At 35.2% G+C, this 19,575-nt stretch overlaps 1 protein-coding gene and 1 pseudogene across 4 annotated transcripts; both read right to left on the minus strand.

Moving 5' to 3' along the window:
* Positions 1 to 272: 272 nt before the first annotated feature.
* Positions 273 to 11,160, minus strand: LOC143561739 (uncharacterized). Of its 2 annotated transcripts, XM_077049734.1 has the most exons (24): positions 10,945 to 11,160; positions 9,991 to 10,091; positions 9,569 to 9,779; positions 9,392 to 9,473; positions 9,008 to 9,284; positions 8,241 to 8,343; positions 8,026 to 8,162; positions 7,349 to 7,522; positions 6,588 to 6,793; positions 5,919 to 6,062; positions 5,739 to 5,827; positions 4,931 to 5,078; positions 4,625 to 4,680; positions 4,341 to 4,396; positions 4,031 to 4,194; positions 3,716 to 3,891; positions 2,942 to 2,996; positions 2,783 to 2,855; positions 2,098 to 2,199; positions 1,912 to 2,008; positions 1,725 to 1,832; positions 1,417 to 1,649; positions 1,174 to 1,314; positions 273 to 465 (listed from the first exon to the last, which is right to left on the minus strand). In XM_077049734.1, the coding sequence occupies exons 1-24, from the start codon at positions 11,105 to 11,107 to the stop codon at positions 283 to 285; spliced, it is 3,279 nt and encodes a 1,092-aa protein (XP_076905849.1). In that variant the 5' UTR covers positions 11,108 to 11,160; the 3' UTR covers positions 273 to 282. The 2 variants fall into 2 exon arrangements, with proteins under 2 accessions (XP_076905849.1, XP_076905850.1); XM_077049735.1 differs by lacking the exons at positions 9,569 to 9,779; positions 9,991 to 10,091; positions 10,945 to 11,160 and having other exon boundaries at positions 9,008 to 9,274; positions 9,392 to 9,553.
* Positions 11,161 to 13,765: 2,605 nt separating this feature from the next.
* Positions 13,766 to 17,737, minus strand: LOC143561740 (zinc finger CCCH domain-containing protein 30 pseudogene; annotated as a pseudogene). Of its 2 annotated transcripts, none has more exons than XR_013140367.1 (2): positions 17,577 to 17,737; positions 13,766 to 15,998 (listed from the first exon to the last, which is right to left on the minus strand). The product of XR_013140367.1 is annotated as a zinc finger CCCH domain-containing protein 30 pseudogene, transcript variant X2 (transcript). The 2 variants fall into 2 exon arrangements; XR_013140366.1 differs by having other exon boundaries at positions 13,767 to 15,995; positions 17,577 to 17,730.
* Between the last annotated feature and the right edge of the window lie 1,838 nt (positions 17,738 to 19,575).

Raw genomic sequence — 19,575 nt, forward strand, 5'->3', positions numbered from 1 at the left:
AAAGCCTATTTATCAGGTTTTTTTCATCTAATATTAAATCAAAATCAGATGCTTAATATGTTTTATGAATGCAACCCTTTAAAATAAAACAATTTAGAAGACTTGATTTTGATGCATTTGAAGTTATGAAATGGTAAACAGAAACTATAACCCAAATTCACATGTAAACAGATAAAAAAATGATTTAACCGCATAAATATGCTGTCAACATGTCTATATTTACATATGTGAGATCCATAATCTAAAAACCAACAAATAATGCAATCTCTTAAAAAGAAAAATCTAGGTAGAAGTCATACATGCAAGCAATTGTGAGCACAATTGTCGAACACTTGGTGAAGAATCTGACTGAGACATGCTTAAAAGTAGAGTTTTTGCTTCCAATAATCCTTCTGAAACACTTTGCACAATCGGTTCTTCACTTGCCATTAACGATGCTAGTAACTTGGCACCGCCCATCCTTTCCTGATAAACAATTGCATTGCTCGTTTAGTTGGTGTTTGGATACGGGTTTAGATTAAAGGTGTGTGAGTGAAATAAGTTGTTTTGAACAGGCGGTATTCCAAAATCCATACAGATTAATAAACAAATCCCAAACACCCCTGATTGTTGTGATTTGATGTCTATGAAAAGTCATGAGCGTAGGGGTATACGGATAGTTATTCTGAATATTCGATATCAGACTTTTAAGACGACCGGTTATTTAGATAAAGTAAATTAAATGTGAAGCTACCTAACTACCCCTAGATCAGGTGAGCAGTTTTACTAAGATGGCTGATAATTTAGATAATGTGAAATTATCTAACTACCCTCAGGTAAGCCGTTTTTCTAAGGCGACTGGTACTTTATATAAATGTGAAATTACATAACAATCCCAAAATCTTACAAGCAGTTTTTCCAAGATGACTGATTTAGAATTTAGATACATGTGAATTACCTAACTATCCCTAGATCAAGTAAGCGTTTTTTTCTAAGATGACTGATTATTCGGGTATAATTCATGAAATCACAATGTACTTGATCCAAAAATATTACTATTTTGACAACCTTAAAGTTGAGTCAACGTTGTTTCTTTCATCTTTTATTTTTTATCTTGTGAAATTTGAAACTTATAAGTCAAACAGACAATTCCTAAACAGAAACAGTAAATAAAAATGTTTAAGGTGAAATTACCATTTCGGCCCCACGCTTTAGAGCTTCAAATGAGACCTTGAGAAGGTCAGAAGAGTATGGAAGAATGACAGACTTCAAATGGTACACAATGGAGAAAAGAACTTGAATGCACGCAGCCCTAATCTCGGGTTCCTTCACATCCTGTTAAATAATTTTGTACAAAATGTTACATCATTTATGATAATACAAAGAGTTACATATTTTCTAAAGTTAGTTAAATGGAAAAGGAAAAGAGAAACTTACATTAACGGAATGAATTATATGTTGCATAATCTTCGAAGCAAATAATTTTTTGCCAGAATCTAAAATCTTCTGACAAGCACTGATGAGCACATTGGCCATGCATAGACGAAATGAAAGTAACTGTTTTTTTGACATTTGATTAAGCGGGTCCCAGTTTGAGGAAGTTAAATTGTTTTCATTGAAAGTCAACCGGTCAAGCACGTAAGCTTGAAATGTAGAAGTGCCATTGTTTCCTGATATCAAAAACAAAGCAGTAAATTAATAAAGCTGAAAGATTAAGAGAAAACATTAAAAATTAAGATACAAACCAGTTTGAATGATGTTTTTTCCCTTATTTTTTGACAGTTTTGGAGCTTGAAACTCGGTACATACAGCTATTGCAAGACAATCAATACAACCATGTTGAGCTTTCGAAACTGAGATAAACAAATGTTAATTAAATTAGGCATAAAGTTGAAACACTTTTGCATTTAACTAACTTTAGAATGTACTTACTTTCATCTCCATCTATGGAGGGCCATAACAGAACAGTTTCAATTGATTCTCTGACTCGTTTCATGCCTGGATGACCAACAGACTCCACACCTCTAACCTGAACAACTCATAAAAAATAATTGTAAATTAACTGCAGAATCATAAATCTTTAACCTGGAATTTAAACTGAAAAGAAAATTATTTTACCACTAAAGATGTGCAAATTGCAAAAAGACAGGCTTTTATCTTCAATATATCGTGATCATTTGTAGCATGTTCCAATTCAGATGAAACAGCGGGAAAGAAAACCTGCAAAACATATTACTCTTTTTCTAAAACTGGATTTGATTTAATAAGAAATTAGTGGCTAGATGGGTGTGTTGACAATGGGTCAAAACGCGTTCAGGCCAAATGGTGTCAGTTTTTAAGTATAGTTGAAAAGGGCTGGACTGACCCGCACGGACACTTTTTGTCCTTTTTTATTTTTTATATTTGTGTACAAGTTACTAATATGTTAATTATGATTAAAAAAACAAAATTCACAAAGAAGACAGTAAATTACACGGATAGTCCTTGTGGTTTGGGCCAGATTACACATTTCGTCACTGAACTTTAAAAGTTGCAAATTTAGTCCCTGCCTACTTTTTCCTTTCACAAACGGTCCCTGGGTCTACTAAGATTATTATTTCGCTTTTACTGTTTCAAAAGGGGTTAAAGTGTTACTTTTGAAAAGGGGGAAATAGTAATCTTAGTATCTTACCTGACCCAGGGGTTAAAGTATAAGTTATACTAAAAATGAAAGTAATATTATTAAAACAATTTAGACTCTGGGAGACTTGGGTCAATACTGCCATCTCTAAATAAACTATAAGACGATGAATTTGAACTATACATTAGGATGAAGGCGTCCACAGAGCTCAGCTGAAAGTTTTCTAACATCTTCAAATTCAAGCTTGTTAAATGTCCTAAGAAAATTAATGGAAATAATCAGATCAGAGATTCTCATTTAATGTTTAAAAGAAAGATAAAACTTTTGCTTGAAGAAGAAAACCTTTTGAGAAGAAGTGATGCAACACACCTCGTGTCACTGGTATCAAGTATATTATCTGAAAATGAACTCATTAGGGTAGAGCATGTGAGGGGCACAATAGTAGATAATGGAAAAAACTGCACAAAAAAGTTCCAGATCATAGTGACAAACTTTAAATAGCTTATCACCAGTTTTAGCCCAAACTCATTTTACTTGTTTTATCTCTAAATTGTTAAAAACATATGCCAGCCACCACATTGGGGCTGTTTGGTAGCCTCTTAATGGTTCATAACCTCTTAATGGTTAAGAGGTAGCCTTAAGTCTGAATGGTTAAGAGGTAACCATTAAGAAGTAGCCTCTTAACCATTCAGATTTAAGGCTACCTCTTAACCATTAAGAGGTTATGAACCATTAAGAGGTAGTCTGTTAATGACCATTAAAAGGCTACCAAACAGCCTCTAAATGACATGCAAAAAACGCTTATGTAAGAAATTATTAGAACATTGATCATTGATCTTTTTTAAATCTATAAATAAAATATTATTTAATTTCAAAACAGATGCCATGTGAAATACAAATACCCTAAACTGACAAATAAGATGCAACATCAGCATTGTTTTTTAAAATAAGCAAAACCGGTTGGGCAGGTCATCCACAGTCGATAATAAAATGGAACAAGGCTGCTAAAATCATTAATAGAGTGTAAGTCAATTTAGTTGTTGTGCCTAATGTAAAGCATGTTATTTTTTTTAGTTTCATGCAGCTTTTCCTAATTGATAAGAGTAGCATACTTACTATTTTGACTGGAAAGATCACCATAAACAAGATAAGATTTTTGGTCATTAAAAACTTTTAACGGAAGAAGTCTTATAAGAAGTAGTGGACAAAGGCGATTAAAGAGAGAAAGCTGCAACTTTATATCATTTTCTGTACGTGATATATCCAATTCACTCATAACGGTTTCATCAAATCTGCAATTGAAACATAATTGGCCAAATAACATTAAATGCATGTATTAACACTTACATAACTGAGAATGATTTAACTAATAAGCGTCGGTATGAATTATAAACAAACAACAATTTATGATGAGCATACATGAATACTTACTCTGTTTGTGATTCTGTATGTAATAGAATTTGTTGGAAGACTATATCCGCTTCTGCTCCTAGATGATCACTTATATAGCTTAGAAACTTCACCATAATTGGGTTTGATGGCTCAGCAAACATCTTGTCTATCAGTGAACCAATCAACGGTTTCCAACTTTTCACCTGAAAGAGATTATAAACAGAAGAGCATAACTGAGTGGTTAGCATACAAGAAAAGTTTATTAAACTGTAACAATCAAAAATACAAAAACAAATCATAAAAGCAGGTAATGGACAACCATTTAAAGGATTTGAGTATTCAAACTTACAGATCTAGACCACTCTGGTATCAACTTCAGAACTTTATCCGCGTCCGCCTTTAACCCTGATACACGTAATAAATAATTAATTATACAAGAAATTAGGTCAAAAGCCACCCAAGTTGTATGTTTAATGCATGCATAAAACCTCCTAAATCATTTATTCATATTGACTATTATTGAAATATCATAACTTTGTACACATATTTGCCAAACTAATTACATATAAAACTTTTAAACAAAAAGTGTTCCGACCCTCCGATTTTTCACCTCTAGTTACAGTAACTAAATACCTTCAGGTCTATAGTTTTCTGCGGTCTTCTGATAATCCAAATTTGCATCTAGATTACTGACAAAGAAAGAAATTATGATTAAGAAAGAAAAAGTATGATTAACTAAAGTAGTAAACAGATAAATGGAATTTTTATACTAGTAATGTGCATGTGTGTAATAATATATTAATGACCGGATACATGCTATATATATGATATAAAACTATACTGTTGTTTTTGGCATTTAAAATTTAAAAGCATGTTTATTTTCTACAAGCAAGGTGTAAAGAATACTAGTAGAATATGTTAACTGCTCCAAAAGATTACCTTAAACAATCTAGCAACATGGAAATAACGTCAGGTTTCTGGTTGTGATATGTGAGCACACCAAGTAATGTAGTTGTAGCGGACGAAGATAATGTTGCATCTGATGAATAAATTAGATTAACTAATGCAGGCAATACCAGTGAAGGATCTACAAAAAAAAAGAACCATCAGTCAGATTTTGAATAACCATAAGCATCAAATTAACCACAATATCTATAAATTGTAGGGCACACAATGTGAATGAAAAAGAAATTAACTTTTACACTTTTTTTCAGAATTAGCAACCAATTCAAAAATAGGTGCAAAGTAGAAACTAATATACAAATAGATTTGTGTTTTTAGTAAACAAACTCAAATTAACTGTTTTAACCTGTAGATTGCTTTGCTAATGTGACACTGGTTGATGTCATGCCGCCCAATACATCAGAAGCCACATAAGCAAAAGTGCTTGTGTGAAAAAAAAAGACATCTTTAAATAGTTTAAACGTTTGAAACAAAATAAAGAGGCTTTTTTACAAGTTTAGAATAACCTCTTCTTAATAAATATATATTTAAAAATCTCACATCAGATGCCACGTCAGCAATCTTTTGAAAAATCTGCAAAAGTAACCTGCTACCTCGTGACCACAATTGGGAATAAAATGCGACTTGGTTGCTAAAATCAGTAGAAAACTGCTGATTGATTTCTATTTTGTTGCGAAAAGAAAGCTAGTTGCAAAAATCGGGAAAAATGTGTAAAGTTTATTTCTATCCTATGCAATTTACTCAAAATAATAATGATAACAATTTATAATTTTAAAAGACTAACCAATAAGTGTTAGTAGTTTGTTTGCACGTGCACGAATTGTATCTTCTTCATCATTGAGGCAATCAAGTAAATGGTTTGCTATATCCTGCCTGCCATGATTATTTTGTTTCAAAACATAAATCATTTAAGAGTGACAACTGCCAATTACTACATAATCACGATTAATGAAATTATGCTTACCAGACTGAAGGTGAAAGAGTTGAGGGTAAATCTGAAGACAGGTTGATAACTTCTGATATAACATCTAAAGCATTCCTTCTTTGATTGAAATTTTCACTAGCAAGACACTTTAGAATTTGTTGAAGGCAATATTCATCCTCACTCCTGATAAATAAAAATAATTGCTGTTAACAGAAAGGGCAACTGTGAGCCGTTGACTTTTTAATGGATCAATTTGGGTTGTGTTTTATCTCAAACAGATCAAATAGAAAACTTAGGCTAAGAGTGAAATTGGTCAAACGAGCTGAAAAGTTGCCCAAAGTCAAATTAGTAATGCATTACAACCTCAATATCTTTCAACAAAAATTTAGAATATTGCCGTATTGGTAAACATATTTTTTTTAAAAACGGAGAAGTGTTTTGTGGATCAACCCAAACTGACGCAGCCCATTAGCAAAGGCCCCTTCCAATCCGAACCCATTTAAAATACTATATTAACAATACATTATTTGTGATCACAGCTGATTATCTATAGATAACTGACAAGAAATTGTTTCTGGATCACCTCAACCCGGGCCCGTTTTGGCCCACACTAAAAAAGGCGCATTACAATTCGAGCACATTTAGGTCCAGTACCCAACCCCCAAATTTTCCATATTTAATTAAAAGATTTGAAGTTGAAATACATACATTGAACAATATTCGGCAATTAATGTTACAACAGCTCTGGCTGTACCATCACGTTCATCCAAAAGGTTTAATAATAAAGGTAACACGGATTTCATCTGTTTATTGTCTGTGAGATTGCACCCAGATTGAAGATGGTTTGTGCCAAAAATGGTTGCTTTTAGAACTGAAACAGCGCCATCAATGACATCCTCATCAGCTGAACAAAGCTTCAGAACAATAAAAATATTAGTAACAGTAGTATGAATAGCAATACAAGAAGCAATTAAAACATATTATTTCAATATTAACTTTGAAATTTCAAATGGACTTTTGTCATCAATTAGCAAAGCAATTTTTCTTGTGTTTCGTTTTTTCCTGTTTGACCTATAATCATAATTAATCGACAATAAAAGTTTACCCACTTTCATGTTAATGGGTTGAAACTGCCGCATCTAAAATTGTGCCCTACATTTTTAGTTGTATGGAACTTATATTTCAGAAAGCACAGCATAAGCTCTCAAAAGCTTCTAAAGACTATGTGCCATACATGCCCTAAATGCCACAACATTTCATGCAAGAGGATGATGAAACAGTATTAAAAGAATTTGAGTAGCAAATTTCCAATGAACAAATGCATACACCTTTTGTATAAATGGATCAAAAAGATGCACAATTAATGTATCCATAGAAAACTGTAAATAACTTTTGAATTGATTGAGTATAAAGGTAAATCATGCAGTATTATTAAGCAGAGAAACCTCACTCATAGCAAGTTTAATCACCTGTGATGCAACAACACGAGTAATATCCGCTCTGTGTTCCATCATTGCATTGTCAAACTGCTTTGAAGTAAAACGGCCCAATAGAAGTAATAAGCAATTCAAGAAGAAATTAATGGTTGATATTCCACTGTCATTATCATCAATGTGATCTTTCATATAGTTCCCTGAATAATACTGCACAGTCCCATTTGTCAAAAAGAAAAATTAATTAGTTATTAAATGCCACATCAGATGCCATGTGGCATACCCATTTATACTCAAATGACAAATGTCACATCTGAAATATTTTTAAAAAGTAACAATAAAGATTGACCTTATGCATTGCTACAATCAGTAATTAAATGTGACTTGGTAGCTATAGTTGGTAATAAATGTGATTTGGTTTCTAGTTTGCTCAGATTTTAAAGTCAACAAAAAAAATCAGGAAAAAGTATTAAGTTCGTTTATCTTTTGCGCAGTTTACATAAAAGACTGTTTGGTCATTTCATCTATTAGTTCCTTCAATAATCATTTTTTTCCAAACACACAAACAACTGATTGTCCAATTATCTAAATAAATTATTTCAAACAACAAAAGCATATACCATATGTTGCGATACCACATAATCAGTTTCAAAGCATGAATACGAACACCCTTCAAAACGTATATCTAGAAGCATACTTCAGTTATATCTAACCTCAATACCAGCCAAATACTGATCCAGTAATTCTTTGTAACGATTAGAAATTTGGTGATCTTCTAGATGCAGAAGGATGCCATAGTGTTTCCAACAAGATGATAGAAGCAACATGCCAGTTTTTACCATACGTTGACCTGTCTTCCAACAGATGATCAGAATAACATATGCAAAAAAGTTCATAAACTCAAAACAAAAACAGACAAAGGCAGTACCTGCCTGATCTTGAGAATCAGGATACTGCTTTTTTGTCTCATGCAACCATTTCAAAACTCTTTCCAATCCTTTTGCATGCAAAGACCGACTTTTCTTGCTCCACTAACATACACAAAAAGAATAACCATTACTTTAAATATTGAACAGTTCTAAAATCTTACAACAGAAGACCATAACGACTACTTCAAGAGTTAAAAGGGTGTTTGGATACCCAGCTATGATCACAGTACCCAGAACCGGAAATAAAACAGTCTGAATGAGATGGTGTTTGAATGTGTTATTGTTGTTTAAAATTGGAATAGTCAAATGCTCAGTTGTTTGAAAACTCACTATTTAAAGTTAATACATAAAATAATCAAATGACATCCCTGGAAAAGGAATATTTTACAATTTTATTTCAACTTTAGAAATTTAGTTTTGTTGGATCAGCATGAAATTGATTATGCAACCTAAATAAAAAAAAACATCAGAAACAACGTTTTTTTATACAAACATTAAAAGCTGGTTATTGCAACTAGCATAATCAGTTTCAAAATGCAAACACACCCCTACACAGTTTATAGTTCGACATTCCTTTGGATTCTAGAAGACTTGCAAAAAATCAATCATGCTTCTTAGCCCTCCATAATCATTTATTTCCTCGTATCCTAAATTTAATTAGAGCATGAAGTTGTCATCCATGTTTAAAACATGAGAAAGCTAAAACATTCATCAAATCAATAACTGAAAAACAAAAATATATAATTGATAACAACTGAGAACATACAGCAAGGAGTCTCTGCACAAGCATAATGAGATGATCTACAAGATTCCAAAGCAACAATTTCATTTCCATATCCTTTGTGATCTCAGAAGTTTGACTGATTGACTTCACTATTTTCTGGCTACCAAGTTCTTGTTGACTGGATTTAGATAGCTTTTTTGTGTCTTTTGAAGCATTAGAAACCATCTCCTTTTTGGTCAATGCCACACTAAGAGCTATAATACAATCTGCTGCAGCCACCGACAGACGTGTCGGTAACTCAAACCCACCCTGCAAAGTACTACAGAAAACACACATCAAAACTATAAAGTAAAGAAAATAAACTTTAGTTAAAAGTATGTAATATGGACGCCCGTCAAGATATAAAGCACTGTGTAATGTGTATACCTCCCATTGTTTATTAGAGACAAAAGATGACCACTACATCTACAAAGACTCTCCAAGAGTCCAGTGTACCTTTCTTTTATCCCTGCAATGAGAAACAAAACTGTCACTTGAATTCTTAAGTGACATTCGGTTAATTGGCATGAAACAACTAGTAGAAGTAATGTTTTGTGACATTACCAGTTACTGAAAACCGACTCATGGTAGCGTCATACTCTATGAGACGGCGTGCAAGGACACACCAGCCCAAAGCAATATGATGGTCTTCTTTCCTCGGCAAAATGTCAGAAAATTTTCTTGCTAATGCTTGGAAAAGAACTTCATCTTGAAAAAGCCAATTGAGAAGAATCATCTCCTGGTTCTTGTGTTTTGAATCCTTACTTCTTAATGACTGAACACAAAAGAATAAACTTAATCTCCATTTAGTCAGATAATCTTAGAAACTAGTAATTCAAATTTGATATGGAATTATACAACTTTAATCAATATAGCTATAACAGTATAGCTAACAAGAACAAACTATATATCATCGATTGTAACAATTATGGTTATTGAAATAGATTTTACTTCAAAACTCCAAGAATTGTAACAATTATACATACATGTTCAACCATAGGAATCAGGATTTCATCAAGAGACTCTTCCTTCTCAGCTCCATCCCTAACATACTTGTGAAGAATCCGTAACGAGTTCTCTAACGATACTAAAACATACAGTAAAATATACAAAACAGTCAGAACTCATCACTGCATACGGTTAACACTGATCTCAAATAACTAACAATAAGCATGAAAACAATAAAAATTAACATATTCAAGTTGATTTCATAAAAACGCACAACGTGTAGCTACAAAACAAGTAGATTATCATCCAGTTAAGCATGAAAACAATAACAACTAACAGAATTAGCTTTGATTAATAAAGCCGCACGACGACTGTCACCAAATAAGCATTAAAACGATTATAACTAACAAATTCAAGGTTGAATTCATCAACACGCACAACGTTTAATGACGAACAAGTGGATTATCATCCGGTTAAGCGTAAAACCGATAACTAACAAAATTAGGTTAAATTCACTAAGCCGCACAAGGATTATCAGTTTATCACCAAATAAGCATGAAAACGATAATAACTAACAAATTCAAGTTGAATTCATCAACTCACACAACATCTAACAACGAAACAAGTGGATTATCATCCGGTTAAGCGTAAAACCGATAACAACTAACAACATTAGGTTTAATTCATGAAGCCACACAGAGAATTATCACCATAAGAGCATGAAAACGAAATAACTAACAAATTCAAGTAAAATTCACAAAGTGCAACTACGAAACAAGTGGATTATCATCCGGTTAAGCGTGAAAACGACAATAACTAACAAAATTAGCTTAAATTCATGAAGCTGCACAAGGATTATCATCCAGTAAGCATGAAAACGATAATAACTAAACAAATTCAAGTCGCATTCAACAATTCGCACCGATTTTAACGAATAAGCATATCGATATTGGATAATATCCAATAAGCATGTAAAACCGATAATAACTTACGAGCGAGTGAATTGTTAGGGTTTGGTGATGACTGAAGACGAGAAATAGAATCGATGAGCTTATTAGGTCTAGCGGTGAGTACGGCGGCCATTACTCGGCCTACAGTTGCTGAAACCAGTGAGTCTTCATCCTCTGATTTCCATATGTGTTCTTCAATTTCCATTTTGTTTGTGTGAATTCGAACTCACCAGAAGGAAGAAGTGAATACTCGTTCAGAGCTTACGAAATAATGAGGAAGGTCCCTTGATTATTGAATAATTACAATTAAGATACCAGTTTTGGGATGAGAGTTTTCGATACCGAACTCGGTACCGTTGATACCAAGTTTTGAGTTTTCTGTACGATACTGGTACTTCCCGAATTTTGCATGAAATATTGGTACCGAACCGAACATTTCGGTACCGGTACTAGTACCAAATATTTTCGAATTTCGGGATCGCGATTTTCAGGATCGGTACTGGTACCATCCCGAGCTCGTCCCTATTAGACATGGTGTCTCTACTTATGGGTGTAAACAAGTCGAGCAGAGACGAGCCCGGGCTCGACTAGACTAGGTTAGGCCCAAGTTTGGCATTTTTTAACCTGTGAGAGCTCGAGCTTAAGCTTGGCTTGTTTTGGGTTCTTTTTTAAAAGTTTGAGCTCGGATTGTGAGTTATTTGGCTCGTTTCGATCTCTCCTTTAAGCTTGAGCTTGGCTAGTGAGTCAATATTTCAAGCTCGATCTCATATTGGGGTTGGCTAGTTTTATATTAATTAAAATTCATATGCATTTTAATTATCTTTATATAATGTGAGGAAGCCCCTAACAAGTCTAAGCTCAGTTCGGGCTATGTGTAGTGTTTAAACAAGTTAAAATTCGGCTCAAGCTCGGTTGTACAGTGTGTAATTAATGCATATAAGCACAAAAGGATGGAACTTGCAAATATACTAGGCTTGTTACGGCTTGATTAACCTAAGGCCCTGAACAATCTCTTTTATACAAAGCTCGAGCTCGTATTCGATAACTAAATGAGTTTTTTGAGAATTGGGTTCAGTGAGGCTGGACTCGTTTCAAGCTCTTTGTCAACTTAATCTTGAATAACTCGCTTGCCACTCGACTAGAGTGTTCTCGTACCCCATATTTTGGGTATGATTATTTTTAATTCGCATTTAGTATTATTGTATTAATTATTTAATGATAAGTTAACTTTGTTCGTTTAGGCTCGTTAGCCGGCTTGAGTTTGATAAGTGAAGCTCAGGTTTGGGCTCGTTATTAAGCTAGCTTATTTTTAGACTCAGGCACGTTTAAGCTCAGTTCAATTGAGTTTGTTCACAAGCCAATCTCAAATAACTTATTGTTTGCACACCTAAATTTGATCGTTGCTACCTGGATCCTCATTTTTGTTTGAATATATGTAGAGTTGGGGATGAGATGCTTAAGCATTAAGCAAAGGTGTAAAAACATAAAAAGAAAGAAACTTTGTGTCAATGGAATAGAATAAGAACATATGTCCATCAAATCGACCTTTAGAGATTTAATAAAATTCTGTCACATATGTTATTTTCTTAAGTAAATAACTCACCAATTTCAACATTATCCCATTTGTTATTTATACAAATGGAAAATAGTTATGGCTAAAATCTAAGTTTGAAGAAATCATACTGATTCTTGAAAAGAGGGTGTAAGTCATGTTGATTGATGCATTGAGATCGATTAACCTATGATTCATTTAACTTCATATACACATTCAGTTTAAAGATATACTTATCCATGTAGGTTTTTATAATTTACAAAGGGGGTGATGTCTCGATGAATCTTGTAAATATTACTATCATATTGAAATATCTTATTTTATTTCATTTTTTAGAATTAAAGAAAACTAGAACGAATATACAAGTTTTGTTATAAATGAGTCTTCATCAAAATTATACTAAAGGCATTCATTTTATACTTGAAGAACCTTTAAAACGGTTAATTTAAACTGAAGGCATTTATTTAATACTTGAAGAACCTTCAAAACGGTTAAGCTAAGACATGCAACTCTTGAGAAAGAGTGTGTCAGTTGACGCCTTAACGGTTATAATTGTCGAAAGCTATTCAGACATATCAAATTATCAACAATGAAACCATTAGTAAAAACTCTATCAGCAATAACTATTGAGTTATTGTTGATGATAATTGTCATATTGATGACCTCATAACTAGGTTGCCACTAACACTAGTTACCACTCACGACCAAGTTGCTTGCTAATTTTGCATTTTTCGAGTTTGTGCCAAGTAATCGGTTTTTTATATAAGTATCAACTGAGACAAATTACAACAAAATCATGTGTTGGTGGCTGGGTTCCTTGCATTTGGTTCTAATGTTCGAATTTGCATGGTTTTATATCAAAATCTTTCTAAATTACGACTTTAACTTTTTGTGGTTACGCTTCCAAGTGCAAAAAGAAGCCGTTGCCACAACAAACCAAACCGATACCATAACATACTAAACCAATAGATTCCCATCACAATGCGTGGGTTGTTAGCAACTAGTTATTATAATAATCAAAATAAATAATATACAATGAAATCATTGCTACATAAGTTATCATGATCTCACCTCCACCTTCTAAGTCACAAAAAGACCAAAACACTTGATACCTTCACTAGACATGATTACATAACACATTAACACCTACCACCTCTCAAGAAAAAGGTAAAGGGGGGCAATTTAGTAATTTACTATTAGTAAACATACAAATAATAATAACAACATCATCATATTAATAGGTTTTTTTAGAAAATTTCCTAAATTTTTATAATTTTTGATTGTATTATAACCAACAAATAGAGAAAAACTATTTTGTTATTACTCCTTTGTTGCCCAAAAATCAATACCAAAAATTCAATTTTGTTAACCTACATGATATGTCATATGCTCAAAGCTGCATTTTATCAATCCATTCACTTAATGCAGATTGATCCTTTTGTCCAATATGTGAGTTAGAATTCACACCACCACCACCGCGATCGCCACCACCACTGCCACCAAGTTCACCGCTATGCACATCCGATGGTGTTTCTTTAACGAGCGATTGGACCCACGACAAATCAGGCCCATCCCCATTATTCCCGCCACTTTCAAAAGAATTTGATCTTCGAAGCTTACCGAATTCGTCCAGATTAACACCAACCCCCCAGTCGGGTAGCTCGTGACCCGGACCCCACTTTGACCACGGGTCAACCGAAGAACCCATAACACCACTAGACCTTGACCCGAGTTCCCGTGAGCTCAAACTCCTAAACTGCTCGCGCGCCAACATAGAAACACGTGAACCCATTGGCGACATCGGGTCAACCCGGTCAACACCTCTCGGGGACATCCTCCCGGGAGACTGGACAGAAAAGTGCGCATTTTTCGGTGAAAAACTAGTATTAATCGGTGATAGCATAGTCTGTTGTTGCTGAAACGGGTTGAAAACCGAAGAATTGTGTCTTGGAGAGAACATGGGTTGACCCAAAAACCTAGGAGACAAGCTCTCGGCTGCAAACATATCATCGAGTTTTGTCGGGGTTAAAATCGTCCTTTGTTGCCTGTTTAACTCATTTAACAGCTGAAAGTTTAAATCTTGATCGATATCACGAGCGTTAAAAGACGATCTTAACCGGCTTGAATGAATATTACTTCCTGGTAAATGCAATGATGGGACATTCGGTTGAGCCCAGTTACCATTCGCATTTGGCGACATTGGAGGTGTGAAGGATGAAACTGGGCCCGCGGACATCAAGAAATCCAATGCATTCGGGCCTGCTGGTGACCGAGGCGACAGACCCATGGAACCTGTTGACACAAACAAAGGGCGAAGCTCGTCTCGTGTGTGAGCAAAAAAACAGACCCGTCGGTTACAACCGGGCCCGTCTTTACAAAGACGGGTCCGGTATTGGGCCGGGTGTAACCAACATTCGAAAACACCGTGAGCGTATTCGCACATATCGCCTCCTCGACACGCCCCTTTTCTAAACTCGGGGCACGGGACACAACTGTAATGAAACTTTCGTGGGTCCCGCCTACGCGCGTTTTCACCCGGGTGAACAAACGGACATTCGGTCCAATCATGCGAGTAGACCCGTGAACAGGGTCGGATCTTAAACGAGTACATTCTAAACTCATCAGTCGAGTATATACCATTCTTGATATCGGGTAGTGACGGGTCAATTGGGTATTCCCGTTTCGGGTCGTTAAAACCCAAATCAAATTCCGAGCCCGATAAGGGCAAATCAGTAATATCACCTTCACCACCGCCAAGAAGCTCTTCAAGGGTCTTTTTGGGAAACTTTGGTGAAGTGTCAACAGGTTGTTCTTGTTTCGGGTCGTCACAACCCAAATTCAGTACCTGGCCAGACAGGGGCACAACGGTAATTTCATCTTCGCCGCTGCCAAGAAGCCCTTCAAGGGTCTTTTGGGGAATCTTTGGTGAAGGGTCAGTCAAGCATTCCTGTTTCGGTTCAGTTTCCAGTTCCGGGCCCGACAAGGGCACAACTGTAATTTCACCTCCAACATTGCCGAGAAGCTCTTGAAGCATCTTTTTCACACCGGGAAACTTTGGTGAAACAGTAATCACATCAACGGGCCGAAGCCCATTAACATCTATCAAATTCGGGTCAGCACCTGCGGCCAACAACAGTTTAACGGCTTCAACAGCATTTAAAGATCCACCAGAAGCAGCACAATGAAGAGCAGTGGTTGTATCAACGCCACATAAGCGATTCACATCAGTTTTTGACTGCGAAAGAATTAACTTCAAAACATCAATGCTTCCGTACATGGCTGCCACCATTAACGGGGTTCGGTGTTCAAGAACCATCTGTTTTGACCCCTTTTGACGACTGTACCACAGTCCAACTTCATCAATACAAGACAGGTCGGATTCAATCGCGGTTTTGAACCCTTCGATGTCGTTATTTGCAGCAAGTTCAAGTAAAGTTGCAGAAGTATCTTCGGTTTCAATACTCATGTTGGCTTGTTAAGTGAGGGGATAACAACGGTCAATGATCAACGGTGAAGTTATTACCTAGCCCATGATTTTGATCTGCTAGACATTATAAACAGAAAACAAGATTAAAGATTGAATCTTTATGATAAACCAACAAAGAAACAAGACCTGTCCTACTTTTAGTCAAACGGGTTGTGTTCGGTTAACCAGTTTAAAACCAGGTTGTGTTTGGGTTACCTAGCTTAATTGCACAGTTCATGTTTTCGGGTTGATACGTTTAACCCCTTTAGTTAAACGGATCGGTCCGTCAACCTGTTATCACTAAACAGGTTGGCCCACTAACTTGTTTAATTATTTTTTTTACAACCCAGCAACCCAAATAACACGTTTACAACTCGACTACTCCCCATGAACCCGTTTAAAACGTTTAGATAAATGTGCTAAACCGGTCGTGTTCAGGTTACACGATTTCAAGTGTGAGCAGATTTTAAAATATGGGTCTTGTTTGGGTTTAACAATTCAACCTGCCAACCCGACACGATTAGTGGTGTTTGGATGTGAATTTAAGCTTCTTATTGTGATTTAAGGTATATAACAATAACTATTAATTGGTTTTTATTTTAACTCACCAACCCTATGTATATATTTTATGCAAAACAATTATTGTTACATCTAACACATTAAAAATGTCATAATGTAATATACAAAAGTGAAGTAGCTGAGTGATAACTAATATAACAAGAATAATTAAAGATGCAGACAAGAATTATTATACAAAAATAGATGAAGATAAGCTGAGGCCATTGGTAGATTTAATGGTATTTAAAATAATGTTGATTGATCACCAAACCACCCATCAAATTTTTCCATAAAAACAATATAGACATATAGTTATGTAGCAAATTAACTCAAAACAATCTTTGAAAACCTAATAAGAACCCATGATTCTTGGTTATTAATCATCAAGAATGCATGGGAAACAAGTCAACAACTAGGGATGAGCATCTTTTTACCGAATACCGATACCAGTATCAGTACTCGTTTTGTTTCATATTGTCGGTATCGATACCATTCGACTTGAGTATTTTCAATGGTACCAGTACCAGTACCGATCGGTATAGTATTCAGTATACGGTTTTACTCGTTTTCAGTATCGGTAATGCTACCCTCACAATATCATACCTAAAAACAATAAAATTCAAGAAAGTTGACCAAAGTCAAAATTAAAAGCTTGAATCTTTATTCAGAAATCAATACCAATAAACCCTTTAAAAGAAACCCAAAATCCCATTACAAGATTAACATAAAAAATTTGAATTAAAAAAAAAACAAAAATCAAGTTGTACCATACGCTTAATAGCTTGTACTCTTCCATTTTTTTCAAAAATTAACCACCATGCTTCATCAATATCATTTCTTGTCAATCAAGACACAATAATCACATTCCCCAACCAATCAAAACAACAAAAAACTCACAAAAACTTAATTAAAACCACACCAAACCGAGTATATGACATCAAGAACCGGCCGGTCAACGCCGGTCAAACACACAGTGTGCGTGTGTTTTTCGGGTGTACGGACACACATGGGTGTACACAGGATTCAAAAGGGTATCCAAAAACCCGATGATCGGAGTAAAATATGCAAATCAGTTCGCCGGGAAAAGTACAGGCTTACCGGAATTTGTGCTAGACGACGTCGTCGGAGAGTTGAGGGGCTTTTTGGTAATTTACAGATGTGGAAACTGAAGAAAGTGAGAGTAATATGAGAAGAGCTTGTTCGCCAGTTTCGATGCACTCACTCCCTGTCTTCCTCAACTGAAATGAAATAATATTTATCATTAATAAGTTTCATAGTGGGTGTGAATATATGAGAAAATGATGATTTGGGGGGTTTAGTTTAAATATTTTGCATTAAAGTCCTTAGTTTTGAAGTGTTGTGAAAATTGTGCGGGTGAAAACGTATTGGAAAGATGTTTTATTATTAGGGAATATTGATTTTTAATGCTCATGTTTTTATTCGTTGGCTGATAACCACTTCCAACTTTTACCCTGTTTGCTTTTGTCACTCCCTCACTAACAAACAACTAATGTCGTTAGTGCAATCTCTTCGGAAATTATACCAGATTGTTGGATGCACTTCACAACCGTCAATCGCTCTTGCATCATATCGATTGATCCCTCTTTCTCTTTGCGTCAATCGAACATTGGAGTTGCTACATCCGCCTTCGGTAGATACCCAAACACCCTGAATTAGAGGTCATTATCAGCTGCGTCGGAACCCTAAGCGTGTCACATTCCACTTCTCTGTTTCCGATCGGCTGCTTCGTTAGAAAATCGGGATTTCAGTAACGACGTTAGTCATTCGTTAGTGAGAGAGTGACAAAAATAAGCTGAGTGAAAGTTGGGAGTGGGAATAACAAATCGAAAGTTATGAGTGTTATCAGCCAACGGGTAAAAGTCGAAAGTATTAAAGACCAATATCTCTACCATTAGAGTGTTTGAGAGTCGGAAATGTTTATTCAAGATGAAGTGAATTACATTGAATAGTTACTTTGAGATTGAGGTGCTGTTTGTTTTTCCTCAGAAGCACTTCTCCACCTCTTTTGTCTGCACTGAGAAGAGGGCGCGCAGACGTTGGGCTCTGCAGTGTGTTTGTTTTTTCGAAGACGTTTCTGTAGGTCCTGTAACACCCCGACCGATGGCGGATTATACATCGGGGCGCTACGAATTGTTTCATTACTCGTGACACTATTTGGGTGTCAATATTTAATAAATACATTTCATTGCGCATGCGCTTAACACACCATAAAGTAACATAAATCACATATCATAACTCATAATATTCAAATACATAAATTTGTCTTGTTATATTTTAAACTAGGTCCAAAGTAAAAGAAAACATCCTACGTGTCCTCGAGTTTCCAAAAGCAGCTACAGCAAACCTGAACATTTGTTAAAATAAAACGTCAACACTTGCGTGTCGGTGAGAAATCAAGTTTAATAGATATAAATAGATAATAACAAAGCACTGCGCGCAACATGTGTATAACTGGTGTTCAACATAGTGTGTAAACAGATTGTGATCAAGCCTAAATAGATCATAGCTCATAGTTCATAGCGTGCTCCAAATCGAGCAAAAAAAGAAATAATCATTCGTGTATGTGCAAACAAACCAAGAAAATCGTAACAATAGGTCTCCCATGTTCATCTAATGGATCCATGAAAACTTCAGAATAGGCCGATCAAAGCGGTTAATGATCAACACATACAAATATACAACACTAGTAAACGTCCATAACACATGGGTTTTGCGCTCATAATTTCATAAACAAGTTTAAGACTCAAGTTGTACGAACACATGAACATCCCAAAACGTTAAAAAAATAAAAGGGGATTAGGTACGAGATTACTCACCTGTAAAAGGTGCGTTGAAAGATAATGCAAGAACCAACTTTTAAACAAGCGAAAGTTAACCTATAAATAAGAGGTTATTGGTTTAACGATTGGTTTTTTTTGTGTCTTGAATATATGTAAGTCTCTTAAACAAATTATTTAAAAAAAATTATATATTATATATTTACCGAGATTTCTGGGCAGAAAAGAAGAGAAGACGGATTGCAAAGAGGGGAGTTGGAGGCGTCGCTGAGGATCTTCAGCAGAGAGTAAGGGAGAAA

Source organism: Bidens hawaiensis, unplaced genomic scaffold (genome assembly GCF_021521415.1).
Source record: "Bidens hawaiensis isolate Kalapana, Puna unplaced genomic scaffold, B.hawaiensis_p1.1 tig00020784_1, whole genome shotgun sequence".
Classification (NCBI taxonomy): domain Eukaryota; kingdom Viridiplantae; phylum Streptophyta; class Magnoliopsida; order Asterales; family Asteraceae; genus Bidens; species Bidens hawaiensis.

Excerpts from the sequence above, each read along its gene's own strand:
- LOC143561739 (XM_077049734.1), bottom strand. The coding sequence starts at position 11,107 with ATGGAAATTGAAGAACACATATGGAAATCAGAGGATGAAGACTCACTG. Across the intron at positions 1,315-1,416 it reads ATATAATTCATTCCGTTAAT|GATGTGAAGGAACCCGAGAT; the intron begins GTAAGTTTCTCT and ends ATTATTTAACAG. Across the intron at positions 466-1,173 it reads TAAAGCGTGGGGCCGAAATG|GAAAGGATGGGCGGTGCCAA; the intron begins GTAATTTCACCT and ends ATTGTTTATCAG.